General features: G+C 54.5%; 5 protein-coding genes across 5 annotated transcripts; 4 read left to right on the top strand and 1 right to left on the bottom strand.

The window, feature by feature from the left end:
* Positions 1–1,064: 1,064 nt before the first annotated feature.
* Positions 1,065–4,647, top strand: ENH_00060040 (syntaxin, putative; the record flags this gene model as incomplete). Its single annotated transcript, XM_013581922.1, has 9 exons — positions 1,065–1,197; positions 1,293–1,369; positions 1,485–1,536; positions 2,260–2,619; positions 2,890–2,969; positions 3,262–3,327; positions 3,799–3,876; positions 4,235–4,387; positions 4,618–4,647. 9 exons carry the CDS (start codon positions 1,065–1,067, stop codon positions 4,645–4,647), a joined length of 1,029 nt encoding a protein of 342 aa, XP_013437376.1.
* Positions 4,648–6,633: 1,986 nt separating this feature from the next.
* ENH_00060050 (hypothetical protein, conserved) lies at positions 6,634–9,636 on the top strand (the record flags this gene model as incomplete). The annotated part of the gene is made up of 4 exons (XM_013581923.1): positions 6,634–6,810; positions 6,953–7,076; positions 7,245–7,321; positions 7,522–9,636. 4 exons carry the CDS (start codon positions 6,634–6,636, stop codon positions 9,634–9,636), a joined length of 2,493 nt encoding a protein of 830 aa, XP_013437377.1.
* A 2,630-nt stretch (positions 9,637–12,266) lies between these two features.
* Positions 12,267–14,081, top strand: ENH_00060060 (thioredoxin, putative; the record flags this gene model as incomplete). Its single annotated transcript, XM_013581924.1, has 1 exon — positions 12,267–14,081. The coding sequence occupies one exon, from the start codon at positions 12,267–12,269 to the stop codon at positions 14,079–14,081; it is 1,815 nt and encodes a 604-aa protein (XP_013437378.1).
* Positions 14,082–14,986: 905 nt separating this feature from the next.
* Positions 14,987–16,651, bottom strand: ENH_00060070 (regulator of chromosome condensation domain-containing protein, putative; the record flags this gene model as incomplete). Its single annotated transcript, XM_013581925.1, has 1 exon — positions 14,987–16,651. One exon carries the CDS (start codon positions 16,649–16,651, stop codon positions 14,987–14,989), a length of 1,665 nt encoding a protein of 554 aa, XP_013437379.1.
* Positions 16,652–20,473: 3,822 nt separating this feature from the next.
* ENH_00060080 (ribosomal protein L5, putative) lies at positions 20,474–22,468 on the top strand (the record flags this gene model as incomplete). The annotated part of the gene is made up of 5 exons (XM_013581926.1): positions 20,474–20,546; positions 21,286–21,548; positions 21,663–21,792; positions 21,895–22,325; positions 22,430–22,468. 5 exons carry the CDS (start codon positions 20,474–20,476, stop codon positions 22,466–22,468), a joined length of 936 nt encoding a protein of 311 aa, XP_013437380.1.
* Positions 22,469–24,207: the final 1,739 nt, after the last annotated feature.

Here is a 24,207-nt window from a genome sequence, read left to right on the forward strand (position 1 = left end):
GCAGCAGCAGACTGTGGAGGCCCCCCAGGCTCTCTCTGGCCACAGGAGCTGCGGGCGCAGCAACAGGAGGCCCCTATAGAAGTAGCCCAGAGGTATAGCGGCTGGGCGTGCAGCTTTTGTATGGCCAGCTCGCTGCAGCTGGGTCACTTCGTTTCAAGCTACAGGGGGGCCCCGAGACAGTATTAAACATGCATTTTAAACACAAAATAGACTTTGGTCTTTGGGAGATAAAGAGAAGTGAAATAGTTAAGAAAAAACAAGTAATATGGTGCCCCTTAACTACCCAGGTGGCCCCAGGGGGGCCCCCGAGGGCGCTGCTCCGTAAACTGGGTGTAGGTACACCTGGGAAAAGGGCCTCCTAGGCCTCTAAGTGTTTTTCTAGGTTTGTTTATTAAAGTTTTTATGAAGTTTGCGCAGTCAAGTTTTCAAAGTTCACTTCGAAGCTGCTTCCTCGCGTTTTGCTGCTCTGCGCTGCACACCGGCGTTTGAGGCGGCTGCGGTGTACAGACACCCCAACTAGCAGCCGCCATTTCCCGAGCTTTCGCGCTGCATCCAGATTCATTTTTTGCAGCAAATTCATAATTTTCAGTTTTGGAACTTCAATTCACAACGCTGGCCACTCCGCAGGGCTGGGGGGCCCCCAACTGGACGGGGCCCCTAGCCAAAGGGGTTCTGGGAGCATACAGCTGAGGGGCCCCCAGCAGCCCGGGGGAATTCATTGGCCCATGACTCGAAGGACTCTGTGGCCGGCGAAGCAGGCCTTCTGAGGCGTAAAAGCAGCAGCAGCAGCAGCAGCAGCAGCAGCAGCAGCAAGACCTGCCGCAGACGCTGCGCAGCAGCAGCAACCCACAGCAGGAGGAACTGCAGCAGCAGCAGCAGCAGCAAGAACAGCAAGCGCGGCCTGTCCCCAGCACCGGCATCAGGGGCCCTCACTGGCCGCAGAAGCACCCAGCAGCCGAGCAGCAAGAACCAACGCGTCACCCGCAGCAGCAGCAGCAGCAGCAGCAGCAACAGCAGCAGCAGCAGCAACAGCAACAGCAGCAGCAGCAGCAGCAGCAGCAGCAATGGCTGCTTCTCTGGCGTTTCGGGACTTGAGTCCCCTCTTTTTCCGCTTCAAGGCCCAAATAAAAGAAAAGAAACTTCGCTTCACAAAGCCCAGCGTTTGCCTTCCCAGCCCCACCAGCAGAGCAGCAACGCGTAAGCTGGGCCCCTGCGCCGAGGGTTTAGGGTTTAGGGTTTAGGGTTTAGGGTTTAGGGTTTAGGGTTTAGGGTTTGCGGCGTGGCGCCTGCAGGCCAGCAGCGGCTCCTCTCCTTCCAAGCAGATGATGAAGAGCTGGGGGTACCCAGCCATCGGCTGCCTCCCCGCTGGGTGCGTTTAATTCTTTCCAGTTTAAAAATAGGGTTTAGGGTTTAGGGTTTAGGGTTTAGGGTTTAGGGTTTAGGGTTTACGGTAAGCTTGAGGGCTTGGGCTGCTGCGGCTGCAGGTGGACGCGCTCGAAGAGCTGCACGATGACATAGCGCATCTCAAAGAAAGAAGTACACTGCTGCTGCTGTTGCTGCTGCTGTTGCTGCTGCTGCTGCTGCTACTGCTGCTGCTGCTGCTGCTGCTGGGGGGGGTCCTGGAGGGTCGGGCTGTGCCGGCTGCTGCGGGCGGGCAGCGGGCGCTGCTTTACGCCGGCCTGCAGCAACGGAGGGTTTAGGGTTTAGGGTTTAGGGTTTAGGGTTTAGGGTTTAGGGTTTAGGGTTTGGGGTTAAGGGGAGTTCTGCCGCTGCGGCTTTTGCTCGAAGGGGCAGCAGCATAAGGCGCAGCAGCAGCGGCCAGGGCGCCTAGGGTTTAGGGTTTAGGGTTTAGGGTTTAGGGGTGCGAGTCTGCTGCTGCTGCTTCTGCGCAGTGGGGCAGCTGCAGAAGGTGCAGCAGCGGCGGCTGCTGCAGGTCTTTGGGGACTCTTATGGAGAGACAGCCATAGGAAGAGAAATCGACACCCAAACTGCCCACGTCACCCAGGCAGGCTGCTGCTGCTGCTGCTGCTGCTGCTGCTGCTGCTGCTGCTGCTGCTGCTGCTGCACTGCGCGGGCCTCTCCCCGCTTGCCTTGTGTGCCTGTGGCGGGGGCCCTTTGGCTGCAGCTTTGCTGCAGTTTGGCTGCTTCAGCATTTCCCAGAACTTGTGGAAAGCCAGCAGCTAGGGGCCCCCTGCTGCTGCTGCTGGCTGCTGCTGCAGTGCCCTCAGCAGCAAGTGCGCTTTTGTGCTGCTGCTGCAGCTCTTTCACCGCTGCGAAGCCAAGCTGCAGCAGCTGGGCCCCCGGGGCCCCTTCCAGGGCTCAGCAACAGATTCTCTGATGCAGCAAAATGCCCAAAAAGCTGTTGCAGCGCAGCTGCAGGGCCTCAGCCAGGCCTTCCGGCAGCAGCAAAAAGCTTACTTGGAAGGCAAGCCCCACAGGCCCACATCCCCCCTGGGGGCCCCCAAGGGGGCCCCCAGGGGGGCCCCCAAGGGGGCCCCCACGGGGATTCCTCCGGGGGCCCCCACGGGGTTTTCACGGGAGCCCCCTCGGGGCCCCCGCAGGACCCCCAGGGGGCCTCCAGGGAGGCCGTCAAGAGGGCCCCCAGGGGGTCCCCCAGGAGAGCCCTCAAGGGGGCCCCCAGGGGGGCCCCCAGGGGGCCCCCAGGGGGGCCCCCAGGGGGCCCCCAGGGGTACCCCACTAGCTATTGCAGCGGGAAATGAAGGAGCTGAAAAGAGTGGCTGCTAGATGGAGGCTGGGGAGAGCTGCTGCGGGGCTGGGAGCAGCAAAGGGGTTTTGGTTTTGAGTTGAGGGTTTGTGTGAGGGTTTAGGGTTTTGGAGGGAGGGTTTTGAGATGAGGGTTTGTGCGAGGGTTTAGGGTTTTGTGTGCAGAAATTCGACGAAGGTCTCAGGGAGATGATTTGCTTCCTGATGCTCAGGAGTCCACAGCAGCATCTTTGTCGATGCAGCGAGTCAGTTCTGCTGCAGCATTTGCAGCTTTTTGTTTTTTATCTTTTTCATTTTTCTTTTTCATTTTTATCTTTTTCTTTTTCCACATTTGCAGTTCCCCATGAGAACTTGCTGTTGCTGCGCATGCACCCGGAAGCAGCTTTTTGGAAACTCTCACACTTCGTCTTTGCTGTTTTCTGCTGCTGGCTGCAGCGGGGCCTGCTGCTGCTTCGCTGCTGCTGCTGCTGCTGCTGCTTCGCTGCTGCTGCTGCTGCTGTTGCCTAAGTGTTTGCTGCCTGCTGCTGGGCGCCGCAGGGACTCAGCGACGACATGATGGCCGAGTTGGAAGTCCTCGAGTGCGACGTAGACGTCCGGAGGGAGGTGGGTGCTGCTGCTGCTGCTTTCTGCTGCTGCTGCTTTCTGCTGCTGCTGCTGCTGCTCGCTGCTGCTGCTACTTTTTGCTGCTGCTGTTTTCTGCTGCTGCTCGTGCTTTCTGCTGCCGCTGCTTTCCGTTGCTGCTGCTCTCTGCTGCTGTCCGTTTGCTGCTGCTTCCTGCTGCTCTTTTCTGCTGCTGCTTTCTACTGCTGTTCTCTGCTGCTGCTTTCTGCTGCTGCTTTCTGCTGCTGCTTTCTGCTGCTGTGTGCTGTTGCCTGCGAAAGTTCAAAAAGCAAATAAAACTCTAAGCGTTTGGAGGCCTAGTCGTTTGAACAAGAGTGGACTTTTCGCAGAAGAAACTGTCTCAGAGTCATTTGTCTTTTCTTTTTTGTCTCGCGGCGCCCCCGCGGAGTCTGTTCTTCTTGCTGCAGCTGTGGGGGCCCCTGCTGCTGCTTCTGTGCGTCACTTTTGCTGCAGGAGATTGCCAAAGTGGCGCAGTCTGTCACGGAGCTTCACCAGCTTTTCAAAGACACAGCAACTCTTGTCATTGAACAAGTGAGTGTTTGCTGCTGTGTGCCGAAGCGGCCGGAGGCGCAGCTGCGGTGTACGTACACCTGCGCGCCAGTGGCTGCGCTGTCTGCTGCTGAAGCAGCTAGTGGTTAATGTTTTTGTTTCTTTTGAGGCTGCTGCTGAAAGTTCTGGAAATAAAGTTGTTTGTTTCATTTGCAGAGCAGCTCGCAGTCCTTACGGGGCTCCTTAGCTAGCTAGCCACTAGCTAGCCACCATCTATGCACCAGCTAACGGCCAGCTAGCCACCAGCCAGCCGCGAGCTAGCTGCGGCGGCGCGTGCTGCTGCTGCGGCTGCTGTTGTGGCTTCATTCTGCTGCTGCGCTGCTGCTGCGTCTGAGTCCAGGGCACTCTGCTGGACCGAATTGACTACAACTTGGAGCAGGTGGCGCACCAGTCTTCAGAAGCAACTCGGGAGATTCAAAAAGCTGAGCAGAGCCGGCGAAGCGGCTTTGCAGCAAAGTGCATTTACGTTCTTTCGCTGACAATCTTTTTTCTTGTGAGCTGCAGGCGCAGCGGCTGCAGCTGCAGCGCATTCCCGGGTGTCTGTACACCGCGCCAGCTCGCTGCAGCAGACGCGCTTTGGCTGCAAACCCGCGCATTTGCTTCCCGCGCGTAGTGCTCTGCTGCTGCTGCTGCTGCTGTTGCTGCTGCTGTCTTTGCTTCCTCGCCCAGTCTGGCAAAAGACTTAAGGCTGCACTTGCTGCTGCAGGGGGTTTTCTTTTGCAGCTTGTTCTCCTCATCATCAAGCATACATAAGGGCCTGCTGGAGCTCAGCACTTCGAGCAGGCGACGCTGCTGGCCTGAAGGTTCCCCGGGAACACTTTGCTGCAGCTTTTTGCTGCTTGATGCATGCAGTCTGTTGGATTCTCTTTACATTTTGTGTTCCTCAAGCCCCTCACTGAGTGGGGGGAGTGGGGGCTTTGCTGGGACTTCATTTGTTACTGGGTTTTCTTCGCTTGCTGCGCCTTTGGCTGCTGCCCCAAGCCAATGTGTCTTCCTGTACATGACCCACACTGCTGCCTCTTATTGGTGAAGTGCTGTTCCCTTTCTTATGTGTGAGCCCCCTCTTAAACGCATGCAGTCTGGCTTGTTTAGTGCAATTATTTCGAACAGCTGCGGCGCCTCAGCAGCAGCAGCAGCAGCAAACAGCAGCCACAGGGCCTGCAGGGGCTGCTTAGGATTAGCCCTCTAGAGGAATCCTAAACACCAGGGCACTTGTACAGTTTGTTTCCTTTTGAGTGCCAGCAGGGTGTGGAATGTGCCATATGGGGGGCTGAGCTGGACCAGCCGAACTTGTTTTTGTTTAGTTGTTGTCTTGATGACAAAATTGAAAATAAATTGTGTCTTTACCGCATGTAGCTACTCATGTTATGCTGGCTGCTTGCTGCGGCTTATCCTGAGGGCAAGCAGCCAGCAAGAGCAAGTGGCTGCTGCTCTGCTCGCTCTCTGGGGAGGTTTGAAGTATCGCAACAATGTAACGGAAAATAAATAACCACTTTTTACAAAGAAGTCTGCTGCTCAATTTTTAAATTTCAAATACGTTCTCCAAAACTAATTATTTCGGATGGTGCGGAGGTGACTGGTTCGCTCGAGAGTTGAGCAGGACGAGTATGGTGCTGGCGACGGACACCGGGAACTAAAGGCAGCTCGCTAATGTTAGTGCGCTAATATAAACTTAATTAATTTTATTAATTATTTTATTTCTGCTTTTGTTCTTATCATTCTGGTCCACAGCGGGCTGTACCGGGTGACCCTGTAAGTGACCCTGGAAGTGACCTCACGGGAAGTCACTCTGGCCCATTCTGGCCCGTCCCTCACTGAGATAGCGACTCATGCGTCTCCGCAGCTCAGCTTGCACTCGTTTAGTCCAGTTTTTCATGTAAAATAGACTGGAAATAAATAACAACAGAACAACAGCCAAGCCCTTGGGACTTTAGCCTCGAGCGGAGTCTGCCCTCCCCCCGCAGCTCGCGGTCCCCGCACTGCCGGCACCTCCACTACCCGTGCGGAAAGCTGTAGTCTCACTGCACAGTTTTATATTTCTTTTTAAATAACTTCTAATTTCTTCTTCTGTTCTTCTTATTACTAGCGTAGAAAGTGCATATTATATAGTTGCTTCTGCTGGGTCTGCCCCGTGCTCCGCGGGGGCGCCTTACGGCGCTCTAAGGCATTTGAGCCTTTGTTCTCCTACTGCTCCTTACTGTGCCTACAAGGGCATTTCTAATTTGTTTTAAGTTTTTACTTCCTTAAGGCTATCTGGAGGCATAATTCGCGCTTCAATATCCCTTAACCACCTTTGCCTAGTCTCACGTTCAGTGCTAAGCTAAAATTTAAAGCCCTCCGTTCCACTATACCACCTGCCAAGAGTGCGGAAAGCGGAGCATTTCATATTTCTGTTTGCGATTGGTCTGTTCGAGCTGTTTCTTTCCTCGTTGACTTCCTCTTCTGCTACGGTTTTGCCCTAATCGTCTTCTTCCGGTGCCCGCACTGCAAGGAACTTCGAGGTTTCAACTGTTGCACCGTATTGCCCATTTACCGGTCCAGTGCCCGGTTTTTGCCTTCAGCCTGTCTGTGTCTTCCCTGTATCTCCACCCCAGTGATTTTTGGGAACTTTAATCATATTTGGGTGGTTTTGGCTTGACAGGAGAAGAACAGCAGCGACTGGTTCGTTAGACGGTCTTTCCCCAGAACACTCAAAGCAGCCCTGGCCTGGCGCTTCTTTTCCTGCTCCCAGTAAGTAACATGGCTCGCCGCAACAGGAAGAACAACAGCGGCCTCAACAGCAGGGGCCCCGCGCAGCAGCAGCCCCCAAGAGAAGAGCCTGTGGAGGCTGCTGTTGGAGAGGGGGGGCCTCAAGAGCCTTTGCCCAGAGATGGCAGCAGCCCATCTGCAGGGAAATGCAACATGCCTGAGAGCGAGGTAGGCCGCTGCAGCCACATGCTTCGATAGGCTATCTTCCGTTTGCTGCGCGTCTGCCCTGCTGCTCCTTTTGCTGCTGCATGCTTCTTTCTCCCGCGTTTCAGTGGAAAAGAATTTGAAAATTGTTTTCATACCTTCTCAGACGACCCCGGGGGAAGCCAACTACCCCCAGTACCTGAGGGAAAGGGCCATTAGTGCTCTCCTAGAGCTCGAAAGGATGGCTTACAAAAACTTCGAAGAAGCCGTGGCTCTCGCCACAGCTGCGGGTTCGTAGCCATTTCCGTAATACCCGTAGCAGAGCAACGGCAGCCAAAGAAGCGAGCAAAATCACATTTTAAAAGGATCCTTTTTTGCATTTCCTTGTCATAAACTTCCCTTTTGAGTGCAGTGCCTCTGCTGCTGACTTGCCTGTCTGCTGCTTCGCTTGCCTGCAGCAAACGCCACTGACGCGCTGCTTGAAATGCCCGTAATAGAACCTCCCCCGAGCGCTCCACGCCAAGCAGCGCAGCCGGTCAGGAGGAGTGGCCCAGTCTTGAGTCCTGGAGTGTCCAGTGGTCTTCAACTTGGGCTGAAACATTCCGCTTTACGAAACTTTCCTGGCCATACTTCTGCTTTCTGCGCAAGTGCCTACGAAAAGAGTCTTTTGAAATAATTGTTTCGGGCTTAGGGTTTGTTTCTGTGCTGGGGTTTACGGGGTTTCGTACACTGCAGGTTGTGGAGGAGTTGTCGAGCTCTTCTGGCGGCTCCTGCGATTTCGAAAGGTTCCTTCAGGAGCTGCTGCGCCTCATTTCAATTGACTTGCTTGTAGAAGTCAGAACACCCGAGCAGCAGCAGCAGCGGCAGCAGGGAGAGCAGCCGCGCAGCCCTGCGGGAGCGCCGCAGCAGCAGCCGCAGCAGCCGCAGCAGCCGCAGCGGCCGCAGCAGCCGCAGCCTCAGCAGGTGTCGCAGGCGCTGCCGCCCGTGGCGCTGCAGCGGATCGATCTGCTGCAGCGGCTGGCTTCAACAGAGCCAAAGGACATCAAAGAGGCTCTTCTGCAACGGGACAGAGACTTAAGTGGGACTCTCCACCTCAGTCTTCTGGAGAGGCTGAGCAGCGGCGAAGAAAGCGAGGCGCTGCACCTGTCGCTGCTCGAGAAGCTTTCCCTTGAGGCTGACTCTCCGCAGCACAGCAGCTCCACAGAAAAGGCAGCTCGCGGGAAGCAGCAGGCGAGCGCTGCAGCAGCAGCAGCAAGAGGCGGAAGCGACAGCAGGCCCCCCCTGTCCATTCGGCAGCAGCTAGCTGAGCAGGAGCGGAACAGCGAAAACCTCCACCTAAGCCTTCTCGAAAGAATAGGATCTCTCAGTGATCTTCCAGAGGGCTCTGCAGACAGCCAAGCCCTCCACTTGTCGCTGCTTTTCGGCAAGTTGTCCCTGCAGGACGACTCAGGCGCCAGAGTTCCCTGCAGTTCTCAGGGGACCTGCAAAGGCTCAGAAGCAGCAGCCACTCCTTCCAGAGCAGGAGATGGCGCAAAAGCTCCGCCAGCACAGCCAGCTGCAAGGCCAGAGGCTCAAGTGTTCAACAAAAGGGGGCCGCGGGTCACTGCGGGTGCCACTCGGGAGGGTGGAGCTGCGGCGAGGCAAAAGTTCAGGCTAAGAGCCTGGGGAAGCCGAGGCAGCAGCAGCAGCTGCACAGGAAGCAGCGATTCCGCAGAGTGGGTGACAGAGAGCAGCAGCAGTTCCAGGGACAATGGCCCTCTTAACAGTGCCCCCATGCCTCTTCCCATGTCAAGGGCAGCTGCAAAAGCCGCCAGAAACAGGAAATCCCCTGTCGACGCTTCTCAAGGGGCAGCTGAGGGAGCATCTGCTGCTGCTGCGCCGGCCAAGGCGCAGCAAGCTCCACAACAACAGCAACAAGAGCTGCGGCAGCAACAGCAGCAGCAGCAACAGCATCAGCAGCAACAACAGCAGCAGGAGCTGCTACTGCAGCCGCAGCTAAGCCCAGCTCCTTGTTGTTTCAAGGCTGTCCTTCGGAGCACATCTCCTCTTCCCGGAAGCAGAAGGCCAGACGTTTTTGGGCTCGACGCCGTTGCCTCTAAAGAGGCTTCTTGTCTACAGGCCCCGCTGGATGCTGCGGTGGTTCGTCAGTTCCAGCCTGCAGCAGGAAGCGTGCCGGGAGCGGCAGCAGCAGCAGCTGCCGCTGCTGCAGCGGGACGGGATCGTCGCCCGTCTTCTGCGGCGCCTCAAAGCGCTATGAGTCCCGAAGCTTTCTGGGACATGTTCTATCAGAAGACATCTCGCAAAATGATCACAGACGCTCCTGCAGCTGCACAGACAGCGCGTCCTGCTGCCCAGCGCCCATCCACACCATCCTCCGTTGGTTTGTGGAGTGCTGAAGAGGGGAGGAAAAAGAAAGCTACTTGGATCTGGCTCGACTCTGACAGTTCAATAGACACCCCATGCGCTGCAAACTGCACTGGCTGCGCGAACCCTTGCGATGAAAGGCCATATGATGCAGACAGCTCCGGAGTCTCGTCTCGAGACAGCCTAAATCTGGGATCCTTGCCGTGCCTGGTTGTTAGGGGTGTTCCGCTGGCGCAGCAGCAGCAGCCAGGCGCCCGCGTGGCAGGTCCAGTAGAGGCCAACGGCAGGCCTCCCTTGCTTTTTGAAGATAGCTCTCCGGCTGCAGAAACGGAGGCCGTCGTAAACGGCGCTTCTCAGGACTTGAGGGATCAACAAGAACAACAGCAGACTCAGTCATATTTACCAGCTTCTGCAGGGGAAAGGCCAACGTCCAGAAGAAAGCAACGAAACCGCAGAAGACGCACATCGGCTCGCTACCGCCGTTGAATGCCGTAGTTGGCTGCAGAGGAGTGGAATTTCGTGAATGTTCTTTTTTTGGCTGTGCTTATTGTTCCATCTGTTCTTGAACCCCACAGCATTCCTAGCTTGCCTCTACCGCTCCATCCAACTCTTAAAGAAGGACCCTTAGTCACCCTCGGGTGTTGCACGTGCAGATAATTCAGAATATTCTCTGGCGCTGCTAGATTTCCTGCTGCAAGGATCCGCAGGAGCCACTTAAAATCTGAGCAACGGCAGCGACAGCAACCAAATCAAGTATCGGTGCATCAAGGGTAAATTCCGCAGTACTGAATACGACCCTTCGCAAGTAAGAGTTGACTTTGTGGCTGAGAACTGCAGGTGGCCTTTTCTTGGGTGGACATTTCCCCAGTGTTACCGAGGCCGACGGCTCTGGCCAAAATCGTATTGACTTACCTGCACAATAGTAATCGTGCCCACACAGTGGATGTTGGGGTGGTTGGGATGGCACTAGAAGCAAAACTGCACTTCCTACGCTGATATTCTTTTTTCTCTATCTCATGGGAACTACACTTGCCTGGCCTTATAACACCGCGGTGAATTTCTTCTCCTCTCACTCTGAACTTCTACTGACCAGTACAGTGCTCGAGCACTGCATGCGCTGCCACCTCCGACATCAGTTAGGCTACGCTGGCGCTGCCGATGGCTAGCTCTGGCAGTGGGGAATAAGCAGCACATACCTTCCCATTTTGCAGTTAATAGCTGCCGTTTCTTTTCTGCCTTACTGAGTCGTTGAGGGTCGCTTTTTAAAGGCGCAATTGTAAGATCTTTCCCTCTAACTGCTTTTGTCTTACTTATGAATCGCATGAAGCGAAGTGTGTCGGAAGTACTTTGTGGTTGTAGATCGTCTTCGACGGCGGCAAGCGTCTTAGTTTTTCTGGGAAGGGGATAGGGCGACTCAGCGCTCAGTCATAATAGCATTTCAAGTCAAGGACTTTCGGCCACGAAGTCCGTAGTGTAGCATAATGCGCCAGTATCAGTATTTACTACAGCCTAGAGATGAATAGAGTGCTACCAGGAGCTTCACTGTCTGCACGTGCCGCGTAGCATTTAGTGAAGGCGGACAAGAAAAGAAAGGAGTAATCACAGTCTTGAACCAGCTGTGAATGCTCACAAATCACTTCCGCGCAAACTCGCAGCCCCTAGTGAGAGCCATGGGCAGCGCAAACTCGCAGCGCCTAGTGAGAGCCATGGGCAGCTTAATCTGACAGTTTTGTAAGCTTTTCTCTTTTTGACGCAAAAGTTCGACTCGGCGCCAATGCTGTTGCGGTATCGACAGGATGAGAGGTGAGTGCTTAGGAAAGAGACAGTGAACATAACGTCTCAGTTCTGGTTGCGAAAAGTGCATAGTTTGCGAGTTTCGTTGGTGCTCTCATGAGCGTTTAAGAAAGCTTTCACATAATGGCCCTTTGTCTGCTTCTTCAGCCGTACTCAGTGCCTCGTCTCGAAGGCTACCCTGGGAAAACTTCGTTATTATGAGCTGCAATTCCTGTTGCCAGGCTTCCAAAGTATCGAAGTAGGGGCGTCTTCAGCTCCTGCGGAGAGCACACTGCCATGTGGGTGCCGACTTCTGCAGCTTTCTGCGTACGCACCAGTCTACGCAAGCATGACAACAAGTTTTACGTCAACACTTCAGGGTTCGACACTAGTGTTTTCTACAAGTGTCATGCTCTGTCTGAGAGCAGAAACTGTTCAAGTCCAGTCTTCATCACCATGCATAAAAATGCACGATGAAGAAGACTTGACATGCAGTTCAGTGCTAGCGCCTAAGTGCACGTGGCGGAATAGGACCCCGTGCTCGATCCGCAGATGGCGTTGAACCTTCTCTTTTGCTAGACGTAACACTAGCATTGGAATGTGAATTTGCAACTATCAGCAGCTTGAAGCCCAGAGGTAAGGAAATGCAAATCTGCAGCTAAACTGCGAAATGCCGCCATCAGGTAAGCTTGAGCAGGAGCCTGCAGTGTCGAGGGCTGCCTTATGGCCACCTAAAGCTCCTGAGTAGCGGAGACGCATCGGGGGTACAGCGTTCGCTGAAGTATTGTTGTGTTTGTCGCAATCCATCAATGAAGTGTATGTCGTCGCACCGTGTCCTAGAGTGGAAAACTCCATAAATAAACGGAGTTTTCCGGAATCAGGCTTCCTGTGCATGTGTGGCTCGCGTGTGGGCTGCAGGTGTCGTGTTATCCAGCTACGACTCTTGCCTAGTTGTTGGCGCGGGCCAAACACTGCTGTCGGAGTTGTTTGTTTTTGGCGTTGGTTGGTGTATAATTTAGATGTTTAGATGGGAAGCAACACGCGTTAATCATCTTGGCTGATTTGTTTCATGCGCAGGCTTCAGGGTGTTTCAGCGGCGGCTGCTTTCCTCTCTTCGTTCTCTTGGCCGCCGCATCCCGTCTGCGCTTTTCCGTCAACTTTCATGCCATTGGCTGCTATTTTTTCTTTTTCAATATCTTTACTCGGGAGCTCCCAATCCAGCGAAAAAACAGGCGTGTTGCGCCTCCCAAGGGGCCCTGGCGCTGTCGGTGCGGCTCCCGGATGCGTACAGCCTCTGACCTTCCCTTCCATCTTGTTTTGTCTACATCGTTCCCTTTGAAGAAATGGTGATGTTCTCTAAAGCTGGCGTCTGGCCCGCGGGTCCCAGACGAGCGAAGACAGCGCCGTCGTTGGTGCTGCTGGCAACGGCCTTCTTCCTGGCTGCTTGCTGCATTATTGTGAGCGTCTTCGCATCTGAAGAAGGCGCGCAATCCGAGCAGAGTGTGTATCGCGAGGAGCAGAAGGAAACGGCTGCGGCGGAGGAGAAGGCTGGAGCGGAGGGCGGGGTGGTGGCCCTCAATGGCGAAACATTCAACAGCTTCATCGCGGCGCACTCGCTGGCGCTGGTGATGTTCTACGCGCCCTGGTGCTACTGGTCTCGCTCTGCACTGCCCGAGCTAGACGCTGTGTCCAAACTGCTGTCGCACCACAGCCCCCCGGTGGTGGGCGCGAAGGTCGACTGCACTGACAACGAAGACCTTTGCAACCAAGAGTACATCCGAGAGTACCCGACGATCCGGCTCTACGTGGAGGGGGTGGGCCATTTGTACGAAGGCAGGCGCTACAGGACGCACATGGTGCACTGGGTGGACTTGAAGGTGGACCGCGACAAGCAAGTGGCCTCGCCAGCCCACTTGGACGAACTCGTGAACAGCAGCCGCAGCAGCGAAGACGGGCACGTGGTGGTGGTTGCGGCCTTCCCCCCGCACTACAACCGCGGGAGCTTCCAGGCCGTCGCCAGGGCCTTTGGGGAGGAAGTTTTGTTTGCAGACACAACAGATCCGGAGCTCGCGACTCGACTGGTGGACTCCCACGTGCTGCCTCGCCTGCCCGAGGAGGAGAGGGGAAAAACTGAGACCACGCGGCAGCTGAAGCCTCCCTTTGTGGTGGTCTTCACTCCTCACAAGGGCGAAGTGGGGGTGCACATTTACAAAGGTTCTGTAGACGAAGTGAACGCGCTGCGCTCCTTCATCCGCCAGTGGCTCTTCCCCGGGGTTTCCGTCTTCGACTCGGACAGCATCGGCAGCAGCTTTTTCAGCGACCCCCGCCCCAAGCTCATGCTGCTGCTGGACTCGAGCAAACACGAGGCCACGCTGAAGGAAGTCGAGAAGACAGACTCCAAGGACCCTCTCCTGGCTGCCTTCCGCGCCGTCGCCGAGAGGAACCGGGCCTCTGTGGCTGCGGCTGTCTCGGGAAACAGCAAAAACTTCGAAAAGCAGCTCATGAGCCTCTTGGGAGTTGAAGACGAGACGCTGCCTCAAGTGCGCGTCATGCGGGTCAGCCACAACACAGAGGGGCCCCAGCACCCTGCGAAGAAGTTCCGGCCTGCCTCCCCTTTGCCCACAGCTTCCGAGGGCAAGGAGGCTGTGGAGCAGGCCTTGCAGGCCTTTGTTTCCGCAGTGCTTTCGCAGCAGCTTTCTCCGTACTTCAGGTCTGAGACCCCCCCCGAGGTGCCGGAGCCGCGGGGGAAAGTTCGGACCCTGGTGGCTTCCACATTTGCAACTGAGGTGCGGAAAGAGCCAAATGTACTTGTCGAGTTTTACGCTCCTTGGTGCGGGTTCTGCCGGAAAATGGAGCCTGCCTACAAAGAACTGGCCAAGAGAGTCGCGGGGGTCTCTGGGCTGGTCATTGCGCGCATTGACGCCACGCGAAACGAAGTCGAAGGGGTGGTTATTGCTGGGTACCCGACCCTTTACCTTTACAGGAAGGGGGATAAAGAGCCCGTGCTGTATACGGGGGACAGAAGCACGCGAGATATGCTGAAGTGGCTCAGTATTCGCGTTCGAGGCATTGCGCGCTTTGACGCAGAAGAGTTGATGGCGAAAGACTTGTTGGGTTCGACTGGGAGCGGTCCCGCCTCAGTCCTTGAGGAACTTTAGCCGGAGGTCCAATAGGTGACCTTAGGCCACAAACTCAGCTCGTGCTGCTGTTGCTGCTTCAGAGAGAGCAGCACCAGCACTAGCCACTGCAGCAACAGCGGCTGCAGTGTTGTTTGCTGCTGCTTCCACTCCGGGGTGCGTTTCTGTTGCTGTCCGGGGCTCTGGCAAGAAGAGCACGGCCTCGTCCTTCGACATGTGCGGCTGGAGCGATGTGGCTGGGGTGCATGTACAGCGCAGGGAGTGCCTTGACACCCCAAACCCGTCTTTGAGACGAACTGCCCTCAGGCATTTGGTTGGCCCATCCTTTGTTCTGTCAGGAATGCGGGGGTGTCTCATAGCGGAGTATTTTTTAAAACGTGTAGGCAGGCGCTGCCCCTGTTAGCTCCTCTTGCTGACCCCGCATGCAGGGGGGCGCGCTAGAGTTTCCTCACTCGCAGCCGCTGTTCCGAGTGCAGATACATAGCTGCCTTTTTTTGACTCCACTCCCTTTCCTTGTTTTATGGCCGCACTTGTTAATAGAGCCGACGCAGCTAGCTTGCAGTGACTACAACTGTGCTACGCTATGCCCACTGCAGGGGCTGCTTACTGTAGTGAGATACCTTCTAGCGCACAGAAAATAAGCAGCGTGCCGGATAGTGGGTAACGTTGGCTTTTGCTCTCTCTCGCTTCAGGCGGGGGCCCCCTGTGGATGGAAAGAGGGGCCCCCCTTGAGTGGCGAGCAGAGTCTCTAGCAAAAAAACAACCCGTTTCTATGCTCCTGCCTCTTACGTTCGAAGCTGGAGGCAGTTTGTGTGCGTTCTGCTGAGAACGCAGCGGACACCCTGTGCACAGATGCCGCAGCAGCAGCAGCAGCAGCAGCAGCGCCGTCTCGGTGTGTGGCCGCGCGAAGCGCGGGTGACCACTGGTCACGCGTTGTCTGGCCGCGTGGCTGCAATAGTGTGGCAGCCCCCGCAGGAGGCCAAAGCGACCTTTTGGCCCTCAGCAACGAAGACCTCGACGGGAACGTCTCGAGAGGCTGCCGGGCTCTCGAGGAGGCCCCCCCGCCCCAGCTGGCCCTCGCGCCCGCGGCCCCACACGAAGAGCCTGCCCCCCCCGCACACTGCGAGGCTGTGGCCCTCGCCGCCGCTGATGCGCGTGCAGGGCCCCACGGGGGGGCCCTCGGGGGAGGCGGCGAAGTCCACTTTCCGGGGCAAAGGGATGTCCAGGTGAGTGGAGTCTGCGCACTGGCCGTCTTTGCCGTAGCCCCAGACGAAGACTCTGCCGTCCTGCGTGAGGCAAAGGCTGTGCTGGGCGCCGCAAGCCACGGCCACGACCCGCTGGTCCCGCAGCGCGGTGACCAGCTGGGGGGCCTCCACCGTGCGGGGGGCCCCCCCCAGCCCCAGCTGGCCGTAGCAGTTGCTCCCCCAGGAGTACACGAGGCCCCCCTCGCTCAGCGCCACGCAGTGGCTCTCCCCGCAGGCCACTGCAGTGGCCCGCGCGGGGCCCCCGGCCTCCGCGGGCAGCGCCACGCGGCGGGGCTCGTGAGATGGCCGCTGGCCCTCGCCAGCGCGCAGCCCCAGCGGCCCCCCAGTCCTCGCCTCGCCCCACACGAAGACTTCGCCTGCGGCCGTCACTGCGGCGCAGACTCTGTCCCCGCAGGCGGCCCCCACGACCTTCTCCGCAGCGAGGGGCCCCTCGACTCGGCCTGGGGGCAGGCAGGGGGGCCCCCGCGAGCGGCCCCCGAAGACGTCCCGGCTCCCCAGGCCCTCCAGCCGGTACGGGGGGGCCCCCGGCCGCCCCTGCTGCTGCTCAGCTGCTGCTTCCTGAGACGCGCGGCCGCACTGGCCGTGGCTGTTGCTGCCCCACGTGTACAAGTGCCCCTGCTCCGTCACCACCAGCGAAAAGCCATTCCCGCAAGACACCGACACCGGCCGGTCCCCCTGCTGCAGCGGCAGCACTATCTCCCTGGGGCCATCTGCAGCAGCCAGGCCCCCGCAGTTCCCCGCAGCTCCTCTTCCCCACGAAAAGACGCGGCCTTCCGAGGTGATGCATGCGGAGTGCCGGGGGCCCCCCGAAAGCGCCACGACTGTTTCCCCAGGCCTCAGCGGGAGGGAAGAAAGCAGCACGGGAAAAGAAACTGAGAGAGCGGAGCCCATTCCGACTTGCCCGTCAATGTTGGAGCCCCACACGTACACTTGAGACGCTCCCGACGCAGCGGGAGCGAGGCAGTGGGCAACGCTGCTGCTGCTCCTCTTGCTGCTGCTCCTGCTGCTGCTGCTCCAGCCAAGGATGCACAGCGACAAACCCGTCGCAGCCAGCGCTAACGCGCTGCTTCCTCTCTGCCCTGCGCTGTCGCCATAGCACGAGCTACTCTTGCAAGTGCCACTGCTGCTGCTCTTCTCGAGACCGCTGCGGCAGCTGCTGCTCTGTACGTTTGAAGGGGCACAACAGCCAACGACAGCCCCAGCTGCTGCATCAACACTGCGGAAACCCTGAGTGGGACACAAAACGCTCCACGCCCTATGAAGCTTTAGGGCTCCCCGCTTGCCCGCGAGGACCCCAAAGGCTTTCGCTGATACGGCGATTGACATGGCGCTTCTCACGCGCAAGAGCTTTCGGGTCTAAGTGTGCAGCAGCGCAGCCAATCCAAAATGGACGTTAGAGACAGTGAGCGGCGCGATCGGTGCGATCGGAAAGCTCACACGGCCTAGTGAAACATCAGAAGGCGTGCTCAAGAAGAAATGGTGGGACTTGAGCTGGGGCCATGCCCATGACGCCCCAGATTTATTGAGGTGTCTCGAAGCTACGGATCACAAAGTCCCTCCGTTATTTGTCTCAAGAATCCGGCAGAAGTTTACGAGCGACAGAGCAGAGTAGCAAACCATTCAATGGAGGGAAGCCAACCGGCGGGGCTGGAGCATGTGGTTGCATGCATGAATTTGCGATGAAAAATAGTTTAGCCTTCCTCACGCTGAGCAACAAACAACTCTTCACAGAAACAGCGTTCAGTAGAAGTGGCTGAACAGCATCTAGCTCACCTAGCGTGACCTAGCAATCGGAACGAGTCCGTCTATATGGCCTTGAGACTGCGCCCTCTTGGTCCTCAAGGGACGTTGTATCCTGAATAACTGCATAGTAGTTGCATTTGTTTCACAAAAAGAAAGACGCCAGGAGCAGGATCTCGCCTAGAGAGCTGCCTGGCGGCAATCTGGGCCGGAAGATCGTCAAATACCGCGTCCAAATGGGTGGCCGTGTGGTCGTGTTCTGCTGCAAGGTTTCCTTGCCGAAATGTAGACCACGAGCATTTGCTGTTGAAATGGCAATGTGAAAACTTGGGAAAATGTCTGAAAAGTGGCTGAGCCGATGCAGGCTTCGTTTGGTTCAGGTAGCAGCCGGTTCTGCCTCTTGCAGAACCCTTCCCCACAGAGTTAAGAGCCTCATTTATGTTCGTCTGGCACAGAACAGCATTGAAGCCTGCACTGGTAAGGAGGGATTCTGCCGCTTTTTTAAGGGTTACATTACAGCGTTTAGTTGACGGGCAGTGGGCGGCCCGCTTCAAACGGATGAGCCACCCAAACCCACCAGAGACCAGGCTTCGATGAACACTCTCTTTATTCAGAGAGCAAAAAGCATGTTTGACCGTGCCTGATGTGGAATACCAGGAGAGAAACGAGATTTCTTTTCTAGCTTGCAGCTAAGGGTTCCGGGGCTGACTCTAGATCGTGCAGAATGCCCTTAATGTCTTGGAAAAAAAGAAGCACCTTGACACAGGAGCTGTCTTCCAGCTAGAACAAAAATTGCCTCTAAACGATTCACGCGCAGGGGGTGGCTGAGAGGGTATGCTGCAGGCTGCCAAAAAGGCGCAGATCTGGTTGCGAGTCAGTGCCTAAGGCACGAGGTCGTGTCTCCGCCGGAACACGTGAAGAAGGCGGCAAGCTTCGTTATTGTCCCACAACGAATTCTTAAGAGTGCCGTTCTAAGTTACTTTATCCTTTTTTGCCAACAAACTGCTTTACGCACTCATGAGCTGTAGTTGTTCGACTGCAGCACCTCTCCAGCAAGCGGGCAGTGTCCTACCGTTTCGCATCGATGGACAGCCGCGGCTAACTCGTTTGCCGTGGAGCCTTGGTCGTGTATCTATTTACACTCTTCCTCAGGCGCAAGCGTTCCAGCGATTTTTTGTGCAGTAATCCATCAAATCAGTCTCAAAATCCACCTCATCTCCTGCAGGGACTATTGCCTAGGAATCCCGAAAGGCGTAGAGCCTGATATTCTTGGGCAGAGGAATACTTCAGTGGCACTTAATTTGTAACTTCACCTTGTTGTACAGCGCGCTGTAATCGGTGTTTCTGAGTATGTAAGCAGCGGACATAGATGCGACAGTTCTTCCCGCCAGGTATCGGGCCAGGAGTATCCGCCACAGGGTCAGCTGAAGCTCAAACAGGGTTTATCCCGTAGCTCAGAATCCAAGACCTTGTGCGTCTTCATACTTGCATCTCTAGTAGCAAAGACAGGACTTCGACACTCCAAACAAGATATATACTTCATTATGTAGGGTTAATAGAGATGTATACATATATATTAGTTGAGTATGTTAGAGGAGTGCTTTAGACTTCCGCGAATCTTGGGGGGAAGTGAATTCACTATGTTTGCTTTCATACGGAAATGCTGTTTGGAATTCTGCGTATATGGAGCGCAGCTAGCACCGGAATCAATGTTTATAAGAACAGCATATGGCCGCCAATTAGAGTTAAGCGTGTAGAGGTGCCTGGGCTCCGTGTTTCAATTTATTCGACCTCAGACGTCCTGACTGCAAACTAGATTTTAGGAAGCATGCTTGTTGGAGGAGAAGCTGAGTCTGCATCCAGGACTCTGTGCCAACATGAGCCCCTGATGGACTGGGGGGCAGCATAGCTTCTTTAAAGTAAAAGCCTATTCTGTGTGAGATTTCCTTTTTAAAAGAGTAAAAAAAGGAGCACAATTTTAGCGTTGGTGAAACCCCTTTGGATTTCATTTTCCCGTTCAGAAACGGGCGCTGAGGAGTAAAAGCCAGCAGAATACCCTCCAAACTCGGCTAAGTGCGCAGCTGATATGGTCTTCCATTAAAATCCCGTACAGCCACGTACCCTTTTAGAGGCTAACAATGTGGCCATTTCGCAAGTGATTCCCTTGTATTATCCTTCCTGTTTTACTATCCAAGTAGGCTCACCACGCTCACAATCAGCGTGACGCTGCGACAGTACTATCCTGCCGTCTGATTGTGCACGGCACTCTGCACACTCTTCCCCTTGTGGCCTCTGTTTGCTAGGTAGAACATTGTTGGGTTGCTGTTTCTGCTGCACCGGGTACTGCTGCTGGAGTTGCTGTGTTTGCTGCTGCTGGTGCTGTAGTTAGCCCACTAAAACTATTTTTTAGCAGTGCGAATATCTCTTTGGTGTGCCGTCGGACTTGGGTGTGTCGTGTTGCTTAGCTGTTTTGCCACAACTGCTGCTGCCGCAGCTGCTGTTGCTCGTGAGCATGACCTTAATTCTTTGCAATCTCGAGACTATTTGCCTATGTACCATGGCTCGCCCTAAAAATTTTCAAGCCACTCCAAGATATTTTTGGTAGCTAGCTGTACTGAGAGCCTACAGTTGGAACTGGCCACTATGGGCTCCTGAGGCTTACCAACCCTCATACAGCCAAAGCAAAGTAGGCAAGGATTAATATGATTTTTTTCGGAAACTTGCTCTGAATAAAGAAGTACTGGATTATTTTGTCCCATAATAAAGACCTCGCGTTATTTTTGGCGATACTTCGGGCCCGACACTCTTTTTTTGTCATATAGCATGCCACTAAGTAGCTTGGGCAGGCAGATCTGTAGCACACCTAAAGTTGCTGAGCCAGTTTGAATCTATTCGTGAAAGTTCCTAGGTACATTGGTGCCTTTCGCACTGCGTGGCGAAAATCCAGCTCACCCAGCACAACCATCATGCTTATCCGCGTGCTATACGGATAAAGTAGACAGCATTTGTAGCCCTGAACTACATTACTGAAGCTGGGATGAGCACGACGCTGTACTACGTGCTGCGGCTTTAACGATAGCTCATAAAAATAACGGACACGGCGTGGGTCCAAAAATAAAATGAGGCGTTTGTGCAGTGGCATTTTTCCAATCTGTACTGGACCTTCTCGCGAAACATGAAGTGAGATAATTTTCTTTTCTTATGAAAGAGATAATTTTTGTCGTATGATTTCCTGCGCATATTCTGTTGATGTACTCCGGGGCTTCTTGGTGTGGGGCTTGGCTGGGACGACGCGTCAGAGGGGCAGCCACTCCTCCATGTTGATGTACCTCATCGCAGCCGGCGTGAGGGTCCGCATGCTTGCCCACAGCGCACTTTGTTGCCGTTTAGACGCTTCGGTACGCAAAGATGGCTTTCGTAAAAGCAATTAAAAACAAAGCGTACTTTAAGCGCTTCCAGGTCAAGTACCGCCGGCGCAGGGGTGAGCAACTGCTGCATTGGAATCTTGTGCACAGCGGGGGACCCTCATTTCCAGATCAACACCTCCTAAACTAACATTAAGGCGTCAGATGTATCTATTTCATGCACAGCAGGAAGTGTGGCTCCCGCGTTTTTGGCGTTCGTGGTACCTCCCGTTCGATGGCGGCCCCGCCAAGTCGGCTCCTTGTGGGGAGCACCGACGCGCTTGTGCTTCCTGGAGCGATGTAAAATTTTGATGCTTGTATAGTGCGCGTTGGTGCTCTGAGTGCTCCGAGCTTTGTTTTTTTGCCAGTTCTTCTGTGTAGTGCGTGAATCTCTGCCAATTTGCTTTGCCGTGACAGCGCAGTCGATACTACTCCAGAATTTCCAATTGTAGTAACCCCAAATGTGTTCCTTTCGTGGGTCTTTTTACAAGACGAGTGACCGATGCGTACATAGACGTTGTCGTGGAGATTGTCGGCTGCACACGCCGAATCGTTTTCCCGAGAGACAAGGCGTGCGTGCGGCTTTATAAGTGTACTACTCTGGTGCACTTAGTCCTACGGGCGACAGAAAGTCTTTCGGCATATTAAACCGGCGACTTAAACCGACGCTTGTTTTCAAGAGCTGAGTCATCAGCTTCCACTGGACAAGCGCCGACCTGTCTACGCCAACAGTCTTCTGAGGGGATTGTACTGCATAGAGTGGAAGGGGCATTGTCGAGGTAATCTTGGTGTTGCGTTGCGTGCTTGTCATTGCAGAGGGGAAGACGGACTATGCCGCGCGGAGGCGCTTGATTCTTCAAGATAAGAACAAATACAATGCGCCGAAGTACCGCTTTGTTGTGCGTGTTACCAACTCACGCGTCCTATGCCAGGTGATGTATGCTACCCTGCAAGGCGATCGTCTTGTATGCAGCGCAGACTCCCAGGAACTGACTCGCTATGGAATTAAGGTTGGGTTGACGAATTACTCAGCGGCGTACGCCACGGGTTTGCTCTTAGCCCGCAGGCTCTTGAAGCAGGTAGGTGTTTAGCAACAGTAGATACTTGGGACGGGAGCTAAGGCAAGCGCTTGTAAGACTTCCCCTCGGACGTTTCATCTTCTAGACTGCTTGTATGTCAACTTGCGTTCACAGAAGGGTTTGGCTGATGAATTTAAAGGCCTTGAGAAACCCAGTGGCGAGGAGTACCACATTGAGGAAGTGTCAGAGGAGCGCCGGCCCTTCAAATGCGTCTTGGATGTAGGAATTGTCTCCACAACCGTCGGTAGGTCTGTGCTTTGGGAAAATTTTCTTACTCGTGGCACATGGGTTGGCGATTAATGTGGAAATGCTTCTTGAATGTTCTTTTGGCCTTGTGCGCCTACAGGCAATAGGGTTTTTGGTGCTATGAAAGGTGCTTGTGATGGAGGCCTGCATATCCCGCACAGCAACAAGCGTTTCCCGGGTTTCACAAAGGGAGAGGACGGCGCTGATGATTCGTACAACCCTGAAGTTCACCGTGCACGCATTTACGGTCTGCATGTTGCTGAATATATGCGCACTTTGAAGGAGGAAGATCCGGAGAGATACCAGTTGCAATTTTCCGCTTATATTCGCAATAAAATCGACCCTGACAGCATAGAGAAGATGTACGAGGAGGCCTTCCAAAAAATCCGGGCCAACCCAGACCCAGTCAAGAAAGAGGCTAGAGAAGTCAAGAGGGTTCGCCAGGGAGCTATGATCAAGACAGCGAAGTCACAATATGTACGGAATGTCAAGCTCGATAAGGAGACAAGGAAGCAGAGAGTCCTCAAGAAGGTCAGTATATTGGCTACATCCATCAGGCCATATCCCTTGAGTCCTCATATTCCTTGCAGTTTATTTGTAAATGAACTACTTTGTCAGTTTGCTTTTGCCTGCAGATCCAAATGGTCGCGGACAAGATGGCTGAAGAGGAGTAATCGGCTTTCGCGCAATATAGTGAACAATAACGCAAGGAGCACTCACTGGCTCAGTGCGTTATACGTTGTGACTAATAGCCAGTTACTCTTTATTTTCAACGCGGTTTCTGGATTTCGCTTGCGAGGAAGCAAAACTCAACTTTACACTTTTCGTCCTAATACCACTTAACCGCGTCAGCTAGTCCAACGTAGCATGAGCAGATGCCGGCTAGTATTCTAGATTATTTGCAGCTTGACATTCAATTTCCTATTCTCATTAAGGACATAACGTGTTAGTTGCACATAACAAGAATGCTCCTGTGTCTTTCGTTTGCCCAAACCTACAGTATCTCCTCCACGAGCTTCCCTTGTGCCGTGGATGGTCGTAAGATAGGTGAGACTAAGAATAGCACGAACGATGCATAGTTGAATGCAAGCATGCTTCAATAGGCAAACAGCTTGGATTCTGGAACGTTCCGTGCACATCACTCTTTGTTCCTCGTGCTTACTATCATTTTTTTTGGCGATAGTGGCTGGCAGGATTCGATGTTGCCGTGCTGCGTGAGTTTTGCATTTTAGCGCTTCCTGATTTGGGATATATGGGCGAATTTCCACGGAGTGCATTCCTGGTGTACTATCGCGTGTTTGGAGCGGTGCGATCAACCACCACAACGTGCGGCTGCGCACAAGGGGCCTCAATGCAGACAACATTCTTTCCCCATCGAATATCCTTAACGCTAGAAAGGAGATGGCGAACGAATCCAGAACTCTTTCTGACAAGGCCGAGCGCTCCGAACTGCATGAAGTGTTCCTACTTTCATTGAAGTCTCCTGGATGATGATAAGCATTTTCCACAGACCTGTTCTGAACAGTGTAGATGTGGACGCGAAAATTTCTGACATTGGGGATCGTGTTTGTATGCTAGATGTATTTGGACGCCTCGAGGATGAAATAAGTTCTACAATCACGACGGTCTGCGGACGTCCTAGGTCTTTTGCCAGGGCTATGTCGAAGGTAGAACTATGCTGAGGACAAGGAGCGTCATATGCTGAGTGTCGTGGTCACCGTTTGTGTGCAGAATTGTTGAAGCATGATTGGCCGAGCTCATAGTCTGAATTCACGCTCAGCTGCTAGCTGTTACTATCCGATTGTGGGTGGTTTGTGTGCGTTCAAGCGTCCAAGCTCGGCAGAACAAATCTTTCCTCTCGTTTGTGGCGCAACTGGCGTCGAAGGGCGCTGGCCGTGTGCGCTGCATCCATAAGGTCAGAACAGCAACCTTGAATTTGATTGATTAGATCTTATGTAACTGGCGTGTCTATGGCGTGTCTATGTGGTGCTTGCTGAAACGAACATCGGGATGACTTACATGACCATCAAATTCCGAGGGTCAGCAGGCCGCTGCGGAAAAGAAAAACTGCTTACCAAATCTGATACAGAAACAATTCGAATAAAGCGGGCAGTGACACAATCTTTGTTGCGAGCGCTCCCGACGATGAAATACTATTTTATGACCATCTTTCGGGGCATAATTTTATTGCTGAAATAAATAGTTCTGAGGAGTTGGCTCAATCTGGTTGATTGGCAGGTGAAGGTAACTATTGCGCGGGCAACCTTTGATGAAACATATCATCTAGGAAGTGCCGTCTGATTGCAAATTGCCATAGGCAGACCACTCAATCATGAGGTCTTGCCTATTGGTGCGTGCGGAGAGATGTGTCTGAGTTGCCTATTTCCGATGTGGCAGGTCCATAGGTTGAGGG

The sequence above is a fragment of the Eimeria necatrix genome, genomic scaffold (genome assembly GCF_000499385.1).
Source record: "Eimeria necatrix Houghton genomic scaffold, Enh_scaff513, whole genome shotgun sequence".
Lineage (NCBI taxonomy): Eukaryota > Apicomplexa > Conoidasida > Eucoccidiorida > Eimeriidae > Eimeria > Eimeria necatrix.